Raw genomic sequence first — 15,201 nt, forward strand, 5'->3', positions numbered from 1 at the left:
GTTTTAAGATTTGGGGGAAGAGGACTGCTGTGATGGGAAAGGGCTGCTGGCAGCAGGGTGATCACTGAGAAGCCAAAGAAGGTGTGTGGAAAGATGAGAGGTACACACACGCAGACAATAAGAATTCTAGGCCTAGTAGGCACTTAATAAATGTCTGTTACAGTCCAGAATTTTATTGCTATTAGAGACCCAAGCCCCTCATAGGAACAGTGAGAAACAGGTGCAGGAAGGCGGTGCTAACTTATCTAAGGTCATAAGCTTCTTAAGTTGCAGAATTGACTCCCACAAGGGTTCCTGACCAGAACTTCCAGTTATCCTCCATGAGACCACGAGGTGGCGCCGCAGCACCAGCTTTGGCCAACGCCAGCCAAGTAGCTAGTCCTAAACCACACTTACGTATTCGCACGCAGGGCACGTGCCCCACTTTGCTCCAGGAATCTCCCAGCTGCCCCATCCCGGTGCTGGGAGCTGAGAGGGGACTGAAGCCCTAGAAGCCCGGGCCTCACTTCTTTCCTGTGCACTCCTCTAGACATGGGGTAGCATGAGGGGCGGGAGCTCAACCGCAACTCTGAATCATCAGGCCTTTGGCAGTCCGCGCACGTTTATTTCATTTATCTTTGAAAATGGGGGAGGGGAGTCTGGAGAAGGCGGGGTGGGCCAAGGGTCAGTTGGCCCCCGGGGAACTGGTCCCTGTTCCTGGCCTTAGTCCCAGGGGTGCGGACTGTGTGTAGGGCCCAGTCCACCCCTCAGGGTCGGCAGGGGGTAGTCTCTCTCCTGAGCTGGCCGCGCCCCCCTCCCCGAGCTGCCCCAGCACCCCTCTCAGACCCCGGGGTAGGGGCAAGCCAGTCAAGACGACCCCCGTCGGGGGAGGCTGTGAATTCTCGCCCCCGCCCTCGGGGATGGTAGACGGACCGGGCCATTCATACAGGCCGTTCCACGGCGTACTGGCACGGACTGAGGTTGGCGGCCGGGGGCGGCCCGGGCACGGCGGGATAGCTGAAAGAGGCGTGCTGTTTGGCCTTGAGCCTCAGGCTGGCCAGACTCGAGTTACACGGGTCCCGATATACGTAGGGGGAGGAGGCGGCTGCGGCTGCGGCTGCAGCGGCCGAGGCGTAAGGGCAGGACACTGCCCCGGAGGACACTGCGGCGGGAGCCAGCCCGGGGGGCCCCCCGCCCAGGCCCTGCAGAGCCCCGGGCCCTGGCACGGCGCCCGGGGCGGCTGCGGCCGAGGGCACCATGGAGGCGGCGATGGAGCTGGGTGGCGAGAAGACGGGCTGCGAAGCCAGAGGCCCCACATTGACCGAGTTGAAGGCGAACGGGAAGGTCTTTGCGGCGAGCGGCGGGCCGAGCGCCTTGGGTGGCCAATTGCCGTACGAGTAGCCGGGGTACACCTCCTCATAGGGCGGCACCAGCCCCCCGAGTGGCGCGGCGAAGCCGCCCTTGCACAGCTCCGCCTGCTGGCTGCGCTCGCGCTTCCGCCACTTGGCGCGCCGGTTCTTGAACCACACCTGCGGGCGTTGGAGAAAGGCGGTCAGGGCCGGAGCCGGGCGGGGGCCGGCCCGGGTCCGCGCGGCAGCGGCTGGGTCCCAGATCCCGGAGCTCGGGCCGGGACCGTGCCGAGGAGAAACGAAACGGAAGTGGGGCAGCTAGGCTGGGGGTGGAAGGAGCGCACCGAGTCCGGGCGCTGAGAACAGGAGTGGGCGACAGGACTGAGTCAGGGCGATAGGGTCTGGGGCGGGAGCACGAAGGATGGAGTCAAAGAGGAGTGAAGAAGAGCACGGGAGACAGTGCTGGGGGAAAAGGAACGAGGGGCCTGGGACGACAGGGTGGATGGAGGTGGAGCAGAGGCCGGAGCAAAGGAGGCTGTGCGGGGCAGCAGACCCAGGCAGGGGCCAGTCGGGTGTGGCGCCGAGGGTAGGCAATCGGGGCGGGAGCGCCGGCTGGGAGCTCCAGGGCTGCTCGCTGAGCGGCGGCTGAGAAGGAGGCCGGGGCTGGAGGGGGAAGGTGGGCGGGGGGCGGGGGCGGGCGTGTAGTGGAGGGCTCAGGTTTGGGAGGGCCGTACCCGCACGCGGGCCTCGGTGAGGTTGGTCCACACCGCGATCTCTTCGCGCGTGCTCATGTCAGGGTAGCGGTTCCTCTGGAAGGTCGCCTCCAGCTCCTGCAACTGCTGGCTGGTGAAGTGGGTGCGCTGCCGCCGCTGCTTCTTCTTCAGCGAGCCGTCTTCGGGGGAGCCGCCGGGCAGCGAAGCCGAGGCCTTCTCCGAGTCTGGGGGCCGAGGTGGGGGCAGGTCACAGGGCGCCCAGGCCTGCGCGGATTCTGCGGCTCCAGGACCTCCTCCACTGACCACTCACTCCCACCCGGCATTCCCCCACGGTCAGATGTCACCCCCAGGAGGGATTGAACTGTTATCTCCCCTACCCCCGGTAGGGGGTGCGCTCACCGCTGTGCTCTTGGCCCTTGCAGCTGTGTTCTGGGAGGGGTGGGTGGGGAGTGCCCGCATCTGACAGCGAGAGGGCCGGGCTGCGGGCCTCCGCCTCGCTGAGCAGGCCGAACTCCATGGAGGGAGGACTCTGGAAGAAGACAAGACACAGATCAGGTGGATGGGGATAAAATCTAGCAGTTAACCGGTTCCTAGTAGTGTTTCCCCTCAAGTTCACTGCACCTTTCTCAGCTACCGACATAAAGCTACCCCTCTGCGGGGTGCCCTAGGATAGAATAGGGAAATAGCAGCCTAAGGGGAGAAGGGGGTATTCCCAGGGGCATTATGCACAGACATGCACACAGACTGTATTTTGTTCACTGCTGGGAACCTAGCTAGAATTCTGCCTGGTGCCCAGTTGGTGTGCAATAGACACTTTTTGAATCCGCTAAGGAAAACTATGCCATTGCATGGAAAACCATGCTATTGCATACCACATCTTCCAAAACTTGAGTTCCTTCTCACATGTATGTCCAGTATCCCCACAAACTCACACCTGCCCCTCAGCTGATCACACCTGAACACAGCCCAAACCTCTGTTACTCTCCAGTGGGACAGATTTGGTTTCTGAACCAGGCCCAATATGTCTTGCGTACGGATCATCACTGCTATTATTTATGAATACTTACTATGGGCCTTTGTCTCATTATTTCTCTCCTCACAAGAATGCATCTATCTTAAATATCACCCTTGTTCAGGTGAGGGAACAGACTTGAAGTTACCACTAAGCTCACAGAGCTTGTGCATGGTGAAGCTGGGATCTGAACCAGGTCTGGGAAACTTGTAAGCTACTGCTTTTTCTTCATTTGCTTTTTCAAATTGTGTTCCTGGGGGCCCTACTCAGAAATCCCCTCAGGGACTGGTACTTGGGGCCAGCCTCAGGGATAGAAGTCTAGCTTGGCCTTTGCATGGGTCTGCTTCAACCAGGGCAGTCCTGCTTTGGCCTGTTTTGTTTATGCTTTCTAGGGAGATAGCATTTGAAGAAAGGGTTCCAGGATCAAAAACAAGTTTGAAAATCCCTAGGCGTCCTGGCCTCGTCTGCCTCTGTGTCTGTGCAGACACACATCACACTCCTACTAGAGCCTCCACCAGCGCTCCTACCTCCCCGATCCCAGGAGCAAATGTGAGCTTCTTAAAGCCACCTTCCCACCCTTATTCCCTATCCCAAACCTTGCTTGACATGGCCCAGGAGATGGCCCAGGTCCCTCTCCAAGTCTCCCCAGCAGGGTCCCCCTTGCTGCTGGCTCTCCCAAGCCCCCCCTGGTGGGAGGAAGAGAAAGGGGCACTAGTGAGGCTTGGGAAGTCTGGACAGACACCTCTGGGTCAGAGGAGAACCAAAGGAGGTTAGGGACAGAGGAACAGGGGTGAAGAGCTGGGTAGGAGGGGTCCATCTGCCTCTCCATTAACAGGGACTTGATCCAGGCTGTGCAGGGTGGCATTAATGTGGCGGATTAGCCTAGATTGAGATGTGTGTCACTTGGCTGTTCTGAATTTATAAGGAGCCTCTCTCTGGGAGGCACAGATGGGCAGCGGCCTGTATTTGCACATGGAAATGCACCCGTCAACCAGCTGAAGGAGGACAGCTGCCCCCCCAACCTCTCAAGCGAGACTGGGGGTGCAACAGAGGTCAAGGCAGGAGGTTGAGAAGCAGTCAGTCCCTGTTCTGTTTGCAGGGAGAGGGGTGGGGTCTAGACTTGGACTTTTTCCGAGGGTTGGAGAGGGAGGACTGAAAGGAACAGGGAAGGAGAGAATTCAGGCTAGGGGTGGGGGATACTCAGCTCCCCTCCCCTTCCAGGTCTAAGGTCAGGAGTCAGAGGCTTGGGGCTGGCCCAGGGATGCTCTGAGAGAAGGGAGATACCCTTGGGTGAAACCTGTGGCAGCCTTGACTAGTAGTTCTTCCCAAAGAGCTCAAAAGGCTTAGAACTGAGAGCTGGAAAAAGGGGGGCTCTGAAGTCTCCTCTTACTTTATACCCAAGGTGCTCTCAAAATGCAAGCTATCCCCCTGGCTTCTCCAGAGGCCATGGGAACAACACCGCTGGGAAAAGAGGGACGATTCGGTTCACCTGTAGGGAAAACTAAATCCCACCAGTACCGTTTGTCTTTCCAGTCTGCCTTGGCTCCAGAACTCCAGTATTCCAAACTCGCCTTCCACCAGCATTCCATACCTGTGTCTCCGTTTCACCCTCCATTGCAGCAGAAGGAGGCAGGGTGAAGAGAGATAAGGGCCAGAGCAAGAGATGAGGCCGAGAAAGCAGAGTTCAGGCTGTGTATTTCCAGAGACAGACAGACACACATGCAGACACACATGAGCCCCCACTCAGACAAAATAAGCACTTGGACCTGGAGCTAGAGGCATACAAACACATACTCTCCCACACATGCGCTCCCACATTCAGGCAGACAGACCCACACACCGTCACACAGTCTCCTCTCTCTGTGACAGGGACAGCTGCCTTGGCTGTTTTGGAGCTTGCCATTACTCTCCACTCCCCCCCTCCTTCCTGGCCCCTCTGAACCTCAGATCTCAGTCCCAGAACTAAGGACTCTGTGGGGGAGGAGGAGGCCTAAGGGGCCAGGGGAGCGGTCTATACTCCCCTGAGTATAGAGTCTGTTTCCCTGGGTGAGGAGAAGTCTGAGGGAAGAGGATGGCTTGGAGGTAGAGGGTGGAAACTGCCCAGGACCCTCATAGGAAAACAATCTGGAATAGCCAGAAGAAATTCGGTTTGGGGACAAAAGATCTGGGTCCATGTCCTGGCTCCCCAACTTACTAGCTCTTTGTTCTTGGCAAAGTACTTTACCTCTCTGGACATATTTCGTCATCTAAAATGGAGATCATACTCCCTTCCCTACCTACCTCTAGTACTGTTAGAAGGTTAAAAAAAAAAAACATAATGTAAAGATGAATGGGGACAAAACTCTATCCAAGTTGCTTCCCTGCCCCCTGGCCATTCATGGAACAGATGTCTCTTTGGTGCCGTCTATGCGCTGGGCATTGAGTAAGGCACTAAGGATAGAGTGGTAAATTAGATCTCATCCTTGTCTCTGCCCTTGCTTGAGTTTACCTTCTGAGACCCTGTATTACCCAGTGAAGATTTCCTCTGGTGAAAAAAGGCAAGTATGATGGATTTGAGAGTGGGATGCAAAGGTGTGTTGTGAATACTCCGCCCTGAACATAAAGGAGGGCCCAGCCAATAAAGTAACAGCAAAATGGGCAGAGTAACCGGAGTCAAGAGCCACTGGTAAAGGGGAGAAGGAAACCTTCAGGCTCTTGACCAGTGTGGGACTATTGGAAAGAGGGGTGGAGGCCAAGAAGAGTCCTGCCTGTGAAACTGACAAGGCAAGAACACCACAGGCAGGCAGGCGACAGAGAGCTAGATAGCGGGGGCAATGGCCTCCCACAGACTCGCGCCGGGTGGGCTAGCCAGGCAAAGGCTGGGGGCGCCAGGCTGTTGTCTGAGCTGGAGACAGGCTGGCTGAGGATTAAGCTCCCCCAAACTGTTAGAGGTCAGGAAGCTGGGGAGTTGGGACTGAGGCCAGGGGCTTCTCCTCACTCGGTGGACAGGGACAAGCAGTAGGTCTGGAAGCTGCAGGATTGGATGCTGGTAGGAAACACCAGGCAGGACCAGAGAGAGTCAGGAGATAAGAGGGGTGCTGAGTCCGGCTCTGGGAGGGGCTGCTGGTCCCCCCTCCAGCCTCCCTGACACACCCTACCGGGGATATATGGGCGAGGCTCCACACTGTCAGGGTGACAAGTCCCACCCTGGGAAGAAGAAAGGACCTGCAGGTGTGCTCTGATTCTGAAGTACAGCCTGGGATTACAGGAAGCCTATGGTTGACCACAGCGAGAACAAAATATTCAAGATATATTAAAGTGGAGAGCATAGGTTATCCCAGGTTAGAGAGGTCAGAGAGAGGAGGTCATGGTTTCCAAGTGACCCAAGCTCATGGCAAGAAGACAACAGCCACGTGTACCCACTTTTGCCCTGACACCAAAGGGGCAAATCAGGGCCACAGCCAGAGAGCCCCCAAGTAGTTGCAATGATGATGCCTGGGCAGGAGGCGTACCCCAGCACTGAGATGGGAGAAAACCCTGGAAGATGGAAGGGATAGAGTTGGCACTGTGGCTCAGTTCAGCAAGTAGCAAGTTGGTAATAGAATATAAACCAGGGTCCTTAGCTAGCGTGGAGCCCAGCTAGAAACCTGGGTCTGAAGTAAGGCCCTTCAGTTCATTAGGGATGCTGAGGACCCAACCTGTCTGGTCTGCTGAGCTGCTGTGAGCACATGTGAGCAAATCAGACAGCTGTAGACAAAGGTCACAGACCCAAGAGGAAACCCTAAGACTCGAGCGGAGGCAGCGATGATTTGATGGAGTTAATTTAGCAAGGGGTAAATTAGGGATCAGAGAAATAGGCCCCCATACCCACCATTCCCCTTCCTTCCTTCTTTCCTTCAGCAAGTGTTAGGTGCTAGGACAGATCCCTAAGGATGGTAAGGCACAGATCCTAATTTCTAGGAGCCTACAGTCTGGGGAGGCAAACAGGATAGACAATGATGGGCTAAGTAGGCCTAATTCCCACACTGGGGGGAGGTCAAAGAGACGGAAGCCCATGTAAGGTGGTATCAAGTTATGGGGCTCAGAGAATGTAGCACATGGCAGAGCTGGGAACTGGGGAGGCATAGAAGGAGCAGAGGCTTCTAAATAATAAAGCACTACTGGGAATGAGCTGGCAGGTTCCGAGGGCAACAGGCAGTCTAACATGGCCAGGGTCTCAGTGTGGGCAATGGGAGAGCATCAGAGGAAAACAAATCAGGTAGAGGGGGCCTCCAGGGAAGGGCATGGGGTGGTGCTTCAGGTTTGATAAAGTCTAAACTATAGCATCTCCAGCTTTTCCATCAAAACCCCCCCAAGACCAGTAAGAAAGAACATCCCTCAGGGAAACTGGGAGCACGACCTCAAGCAGCTGCCACCAGTATGAAATTTCTTTGAGATCTCCAGCCTTATGTTAAAAATTGAAGCAAGTTTTGTATTCTATTCCACGCTTAAGTTATTTTGATATGAAAATAAAGTTTGCTTGGGGTGCCTGGGTGGCTCAGTGGGTTAAAGCCTCTGCCTTTGGCTCAGGTCATGGTCTCAGGTTCCTGGGATAGAGCCCCACATCGGGCTCTCTGCTCAGCAGGGAGCCTGCTGCCTACTCTCTCTCTCTGCCTGCCTCTCTGCCTACTTGTGATCTCTGTCAAATAAATAAATAAAAAATCTTAAAAAAAAAAAGTTTTCTCTCTCCACATCTTCAAGTGACATCTTCAAGTGACATCATCCTGCCAGGAAGATGGGCCACATTTAGCCTGCAACGTCATGGCCCTTCTCCTGCCCTGCCTGCTCTCCTCATCCTCCTCTTTTGAGAAGCAGTATTCCAAGCAGTAGGAGTCACTGGAGGCTCGTAGGCAGGGGAGAAACATAAGAGCAGCATCTCTGGGACCTTTATTTGGCTGTGGTGAGCAGAATGGATTGGGCAGGGGAAAGGTGGGAAAGGGGGAACTTAACTGAAAAATGTAAAGAAGGCCTTGAGGAGGACAATGGAGGAGGAGAGAGAATTTTGGGAGCAGTTTTCATTCCCCTCACTGTCTATCTTTTTTCCCTTTCTGTTCCCATCATCCTCATCATGGGCCCCTGCCCATGACCATGGGCTAGACACTCCAGATAATCCCAAAGCTCAGGACCTAATGGATCTTTCAGATTAGCTGCCTTCTTCCTCCCCACACTCTAGGATGCATCATTTGGAACGAATGGAGAAGAAAAGTTTTGGGTGGCTCTGTCCTTCTCTCATGCCTATCCCCAGCTCAGCTCCAGCCTGCCCACCTTTCCCCTCCTGGACTGTGTCCCGGGCCCATATTCACATCCTTGATCAGGAGGCAGGCAGAGATCAGATCAGGATATTTGGAGTTAAGCATTAGGGGAGCTCCCTAGAACTCTTCTTGGAGAGGTGCAGAGGTAATGGCTGGCATTGGAAGCTTGGTATAGGGTGTTCCATCTGTCATTGAGAATCTTCCCATGTCTGGATCAGGGGTGCTATTGGGCTTCTCTAAGACTTGAGACCCCATCCTTCCAAGCAAAGATTCTGGGGTTACAGGGGACCTATACGGTTTGGGCATCATAATAATAGCAATAATGCTTCTTACTTCTGTGGTGCTTCTCCATTTGCAAAGGGTTTTCAAAGACATTATTTAACTCTTACAACCACCTCAGGTAGCAGGAATATCCATCCTCATTTCATCTCTAAGAAGATAAATTTGTCCAAGGTGACACAGATTGAAGAGATTCGAATCCAGTTCTCCTAAAACCAGGGTCTGAGCTCTTTCCTTGCCTTGCCCCCTCTACTCCAGCAGCTGTTTGTGGTTCTGACATGCACGGATCCTCCCAAGCCCTGAAGGATTCCATTTCCACTTCCTGCCTCTACCTCCTCTCTGGAAAGGAGCTCTGAAAGTTTGCTGCCCATTGTGTGCCAAGGTACATTTTCCTATTCATCTTGAGCTTGCATCCTTCCAGTTCTACAAGGCCCCCTCATCTCCCATTTCAGGATTTGGGGAGCAAACACATCTGTTTATCTAGACCTTCCATTATTTGTGGACTTCCATCCTATTTTACCTTCCAGAGGCCTAAACTTTGAAGTTTGCTCTCACTAGCAGCCCCTGACTCCCCATTCTGTGGCTCATTCTCTGACCCTTCTCTAGGTCCATAACATTCTCCCCAAAAGCCAGTGACTCAGCATGCACTCAGCTACATGGTTTTATGCAAGGATGGGAGAAAGTTCTGTCTTTTGTTTCCACTCGTCTTCGTTATAATGCCATTACTTTTTGGCCTTTTTGACAAATGCAGAACTTTGGGCTAAGGTCTTCAGGGAACCATCTGCAATGCCTTCCCTATTCCTTTCCTGACTCAGAGACTTTCATTTCACCCATAATTTCAGTGATTTTTCAAAGGTGATGGGAGCACAAGTGCATGGAAAATGGTGAGAGTACATATGGCGAGAATATGGTGAGAGTAATTGGTGAGAGAATATGGTGAGAGTAATTGGGGCGTAACTTTACATTTATTAAAGGGGGGCACGGACCAAAAAAAGGTTGAAAAACAATGTCCTGGGCAGTGATAAGCAAACTTTAAAACGAAGGAATGGAGGTGAGAGTGTGGGGAATACATATTACATGTCATTCATGGGTGGAGGTTGAGAGGTTGAGACCCACTTGATTAGATTACTGATTGCTAAATGCATCAGCTTGCATTTATCTCATGAAAACTCTGTCCCCAGCCCAGTTTTTTTGCTCACTTACACATACTGGGAAAGTTCTCTCTTTTCTTCTCTGTTCCCTTTAGTTTAACTGGGCTCTGGTTAAAGAGTTGGGGTCACTGTGGGTGGTCACTGTATGGGTCCAAAGGAATCAGGGCTCTTTCCCAGTTACAGAGAAAACAAAAGGGACAGTTGGGTAGGGCTGAGACATCCTTCCCAACCAGTCTTGGAGGGCCCTCTAGGCCCCATGTTGACCCCAGAGTCTGGATTCCGTGTGTGTCCTTCCTCCTTCCTCTCAGCCATCAGGGTGGTGTTGGGATTGGTGGGGTTGAGAGAGCCAAGAGGGAAATAAAACCACAGGGTTTGCTTTGCTAAAGGGCTGCAGTTTTCTCTTTGGGCCTGGGCTCCTGGAAGGAGCCTTTAGCCTGCTGACAACCAGGTAGGAATCCAGGGCTGTCTGATCAGCTGTATTGGAATTAGGGGCTGACTCTGAGAGTTTGTGAGGAAACTGAAGCTGTCAAGGAGGCTTGTGTTGGACTCCTCCTTACCCTCCCGTTGCCCTTGTGGTTCATTTCCCGCTTCCCTTGTCTTCTACTAGCCGTCCCGCCATTGGATTTCTCTTCTCAAATTTGGATTCTAGATGTGCAGGGTGATGCTCAGATCTAGTCTGGGTTGGAGAAGGAATGTCCTCCAGCACCACCGCACTCCAAGGCCAGGCCTTTACTCTCACTCGGGTGCTCCCAGCACCCTCTCACCCCCATCCCGCAGCCCCTAGGAGCAGAAAGTAGTTTGCAAAGTGTGAGCCGGCATTTGAGGCGACCCACCACAGCGAACCCCACTGCACACGCAGCTGGACAAGGCACGGCCCGGTACATAGACATGCCACTCGGCCAGGGACATTCTGTCCGCCTTTGCCGTACACAGCGCCTGCTCCGGAGAGACCCACCTAGCCTCCCCGGACATTCTGTCCGCTCTGAGCCCCGCGCGCTGCGGACATTCCGTCCAATTCCATGCGGCTCCAGGCCGAGACCCATCCGAACCCTGACACCCCAAGTCCAACATGCCAGCCCCGCCGCCTAGTCACTAGGGCTGCCCCGCTTCGGCCCTGCCGCCCGCACAGCGGCCATCTGACCCGGTCGCTGCCAGGCTTCCACAACACGGCTCCTATCCAAACTGCGAAGCGGCGGGGAAGAGAAGCGTGTGCGACCAGGCTCACTCCTGCTCGCAGCCCCTAGAATCTGAGCCCTGGGCGAGGGGCGTTCGGAGCGGCCAACTGCCCTCACGCTGTGCGGCCGCCGCCAGCTCCCCCCGCTGGCCAGGGCCTCGGCAACCCCTTTCTCTCCCTGGCTGCCTGCCCCGCGCCCCCGAATTCCAGGGCGCTTTCTGGTAATGATTTCCCCACTCTACTCCTTGCTTCGCAGAGCTCCTGTCCTGGCTTCATGTCTCCGGCTTCCCTCTGGATCCCTTGAGTCTCCCTCTTGTCTGTCCCCCGAGTCCCGACGCTGAGTTTTCGTTTTCCTAAGTCCCGGCCCCGGGTCTGCAGTAAGCCCTCCCAGTCTAGACCCGTTTCCCAGGCACCGTTCCCCAGTTCAGCCACCCAGGTCCTGTTTTGGGGATTCCGAAGTTCGGTCGTGGCCCCTCGGCCCCATGAGTCCCTGTCCCCGCATGGTCGAGCACTCACAGTGAGTCCTGCAACAGGCAGACTCCCGGCAGAGGCGGCGGCGGCGGCAGTCTGGAGGGCAGGCAGGGGCCAGGGGCCGGGCACCCGGCCGGGGTGGGGGCCGCCCCCCTGCGCCCGGGCCGCCGCTCTGCTCCGGCGCTCTCGGACTCGCAGAGAGAGAGAGAGTGAGCCTCGCGGCGGACTGCCACCCCCCGCCGGCGCCCATTCACTTTATGGCAGCCCAGGGCGCCCCCAGCCCGCCGCGGCAAGCCTGGAGCGTCGGGCCCCGCCCCCTTCCAGCTGCGCCGCCCGGGCTCCACCCTTTCCAGCTGTGAATTTTCAGGCCCCGCCTTCGGGGGAGGGGTCCGGCCGGCGCGCCGCCAAGAAGCCCGCCCCTTGGCCAATCGAAGGCACGCCTCAGCATCTGGGCCACGCCCCTCCCCACGTGGCTGAAACTTCGCGGAGCAAGAACATTTTGGAGGAGCAGAGCATGTATCCAGAGGGCGGAGTATAGTGGCCCTGGTGGCCCCGGAGAAGTGGGACCAGGCCACTCTGAGCGATGTGCAGTGGTGCCGGGGGATAGGGCAGCTGGGGCGTCTGGTGGGAGGACGCACCGTCCGGGAGAGGCCACCGGATTTCAACGCTTTGTTGCCGCTCACGTTTCGCAGATTTTCTGCACTTGTCGCTGTCTGTCTCTTCGCGCTTTTGTCTCTGCTCCAGTCCTCCCACATCTTGCCTTTCTTTCCTCTTCTTTCTCCTCCGCCGCTTGCTCTTGCTGTTTGTCCCTCTCCTCCCTCCTGTCACTTTGAAACACTAATGTATCTTTTTCTGTGCTCTTGTTCTTCACATCTTTCTTTCTCTTCTCGGCTGTCTCCTACCCTCTCCCCCCACCTTTCCTCTCTTCCAAGTAAGGCAGCTTCATGGACAAAGCAGGGTTTCCAATGAGGCAAACCAAAGAGTCATTCTAACCTGCTACCAACATTCTAACCCTGCCACCATCACCGAGTGACCTTGGACAAATAACTATCACGCCCTCTACTCCCGCCTACCCCTCAGAATTAAAGGAAACTCTCTCTGTCAGGACATAGGCTGGGCACTCAGGTCTGGGTGGTTCACCTGTTAGTCTGCACCTTTGGCTTTGCCCTGGTTATGCTCTCCCAGCTTTAAGAGGGCTGGCATCTCCCTGGTAATACCGAGTTAAATCCTGTGGGCAAGGTATGGCCTTGGTGCTTGCTAGCTAGGGAGTTGCAAGAACAGGACAGATGTCCCAAGGACCATGTGGAGTCAGGCTGGGTAGGTTAGGTGACCCTGAGGGCCCTAGCCCTATAACATAGTATGCTCCTTAAGGAAATCAAACCAGTCATGTCTCTGCTTAAAATCCTTAAATGGCTCTTGATTTTCAGGTTAAAGGCTAAACTCCCTAGCCTGGCATACAAAACTTTCAGCAACTGGCCCTGTCTTTGTTTTGTTTTGTTTTGTTTTTGTTTTCGTTAAAGCACAGGGACAGGACCCATGGGCAGGAAGAGCTGCCTGGACCTGACCCTGTCTTAATATCTAATTTCTGAGTGGTTTCCTGCACGTCTCTGGCCTTTCTTCTGACAGTAACCTATTTCAAGTCTTCATCTTGCCAACTCCTACTCATTTTTCTATGCTCTAATCAGGTTTCATTTTCTCTGAGAAACTTTTCCTAAACTTCCAAGATAGCCAGATGTCTAGCTTCTTGCTCCCACAACCTTCTTACACATACCTTCTATTATCCCATCCACCATACTGAAGAGATCAGCTAATACGATGTCTTCTATGATGTTAAAATTGAGGAGGGCAAGTACCATGTTTTCCCCATATTTCTATTCCTAGGCATAATGTAGGACTAGATACTGAAATCTAAGAGGGAGGTGTTCTGCCTGGTAAGATGATGGGCATGTTCAACTTTCTTGTCCTCATTTCTAACACAATCCCATTCATGCTTTTTAAAATTTTTTATTTTTTACAAGATTTTATTTTATTTTTTATTTTTTTTACAAGATTTTATTTTTAAGTAATCTCTACATCCAATGTGGGGCTTGAACTCATAACCCCGAGATCTAGAGTTACATGCTTCATCGATAGAGCCAGCCAGGCCCCCCAACCATTCATGCTTTTGGGTTGATTAATTTTTGAAGGTATATGAGAGTGGAGATGAGGAAGACAAGGAGTTTTGGTCCACTTAGGATTTTCCAGTTGGCTCAATCTGAGGCTCAGAAAACCAAATCCCAGTTTTCAAATGGAAATGGAAATGGCTCAGACATACTGTGGAAAGAGGTGCTAAGGTGGTCTTTTCTTCCTCTGTCTCTCTTTGGTTGAAAGAGGCAAGATCCCCAAGCTGGACCCAGAGTTCAGGAGCCCAATGGGCAGGTGCAGGGAGCTGTTGAGGAGTTCTTCGGGTCTGATGTTCAGTCTTATGGGCTCTTCAATTTAGAGGAATCTAGACCATTCCCACATTCCTATGGGGTTAGGTATGGGGTTCCTCTGGATTTGGGTCATCCATAAATGGGAAGAAATGGGGAGAAAGTTGGTATCTTTTTCCACTCCCTGAGCAGTCTCTTCAGGTCTACCCGGACACCTGGGCTCTATCCCAGCAGATAGGCTGAGAATTCCACCACTCGATCAGCAAGGAGAAAACCCACCTGTCTTCTTCCCACACACTCTGACTTCTAGGTAGTTCTAACTATCCTGGCAACCTCTATCATCTCTTGCAAGGGGAGAGACAGTTGGGGGAGAAGAGTGAATATTGGGCTGGGCATCTAGCCCTTAGGCCTCTTAGCATTTCCAAGGCAAACAGGAAAGTCTTAAGTTTCCTGTTACTGATGATGTTGACTAACCCCCATGGTTAGCTTTTTTCCAGGCAAGTAAGGAACGTCCAAAGCTTAGTATGAGGAGCAGAGTTGGGAGTCACAGCCTGATAGACTAAGGCATAAGAGGTAGTGAGAGGCAGTGAAAAGGAGAGCTGGACTGAGGGTGAGGACATCTGGATTTGTCTCTCTGCTCTGCTATTAACTAGCTATGTGAATGTGGGGGGCCGTCTTTGCACACGGGGACTCGGTTTCCTGCTCTGTAAATTGAGGCCTGGATTAGATATCCAAGATTCCTGTTTCCTCTCGTTTTTCTCTATTTGTGGATGATACGAATGGGTACAAGACACAGAAACCGTTGGGATGGGACAGACACATTAATGAGAAGCCAAACAGGGCAGGCAGATGGTAGGGTGGGGGAGGGGAGGTTGGAATAGATTGAAGGACTGGTCTAGGACGGAAAGAACCTAGAGCTGCCTAGAAAGGAAGTGATCCCTCAAGGGGCAAGATACTGGCCTAGATGACTTTGATAGGTGGTTGCCGGTGGTGGGCAGGGGAGCAGGGTCGCCCGCTCACGCTCTCAAAACGGACCCCGCCCCCTTTCCAGCAAATCGTAGCTTTCCTCCCCATAATGCCCAGCAGCCACAGCTAAACCGCGCACTGCAACCGAACTCTACCTAGCTCCACCTCTCTAACCGCGCAGCACAAATTTCTCATTTTTATTGGCTTTTATAACTGTCACTCAGAGAATCCCCGTATCCGTTGGTTGTCCCCTACCTACTCTTTTCTGTCCCTTGTAATCTCGCCTTCTTAGGCTGTACCTGCCCCCAGAAGCCAATTTCCTTTTTCTATTGGGTAGCTGGAATGTCACTTCTCAGGATACAAAATTATGATTGGCTGTGCGTGCCAGGGCTCGCGCAGTTACCAGGCAGCGGGCTAGACTGAGGC

General features: G+C 53.9%; 1 protein-coding gene across 3 annotated transcripts; it reads right to left on the reverse strand.

Moving 5' to 3' along the window:
• Positions 1 to 3: 3 nt before the first annotated feature.
• Positions 4 to 11,726, reverse strand: PITX3 (paired like homeodomain 3). 3 transcript variants are annotated; one of them, XM_047701834.1, is made up of 4 exons: positions 11,444 to 11,726; positions 2,441 to 2,570; positions 2,063 to 2,265; positions 4 to 1,508 (listed from the first exon to the last, which is right to left on the reverse strand). In XM_047701834.1, exons 2-4 carry the CDS (start codon positions 2,556 to 2,558, stop codon positions 921 to 923), a joined length of 909 nt encoding a protein of 302 aa, XP_047557790.1. In that variant the 5' UTR covers positions 2,559 to 2,570; positions 11,444 to 11,726; the 3' UTR covers positions 4 to 920. The 3 variants fall into 3 exon arrangements, with proteins under 3 accessions (XP_047557790.1, XP_047557791.1, XP_047557789.1); XM_047701835.1 differs by lacking the exon at positions 11,444 to 11,726 and adding an exon at positions 10,979 to 11,046; XM_047701833.1 differs by lacking the exon at positions 11,444 to 11,726 and adding an exon at positions 4,572 to 4,616.
• Between the last annotated feature and the right edge of the window lie 3,475 nt (positions 11,727 to 15,201).

The sequence above is a fragment of the Lutra lutra genome, chromosome 14, assembly GCF_902655055.1.
Source record: "Lutra lutra chromosome 14, mLutLut1.2, whole genome shotgun sequence".
NCBI classification, from domain to species: domain Eukaryota; kingdom Metazoa; phylum Chordata; class Mammalia; order Carnivora; family Mustelidae; genus Lutra; species Lutra lutra.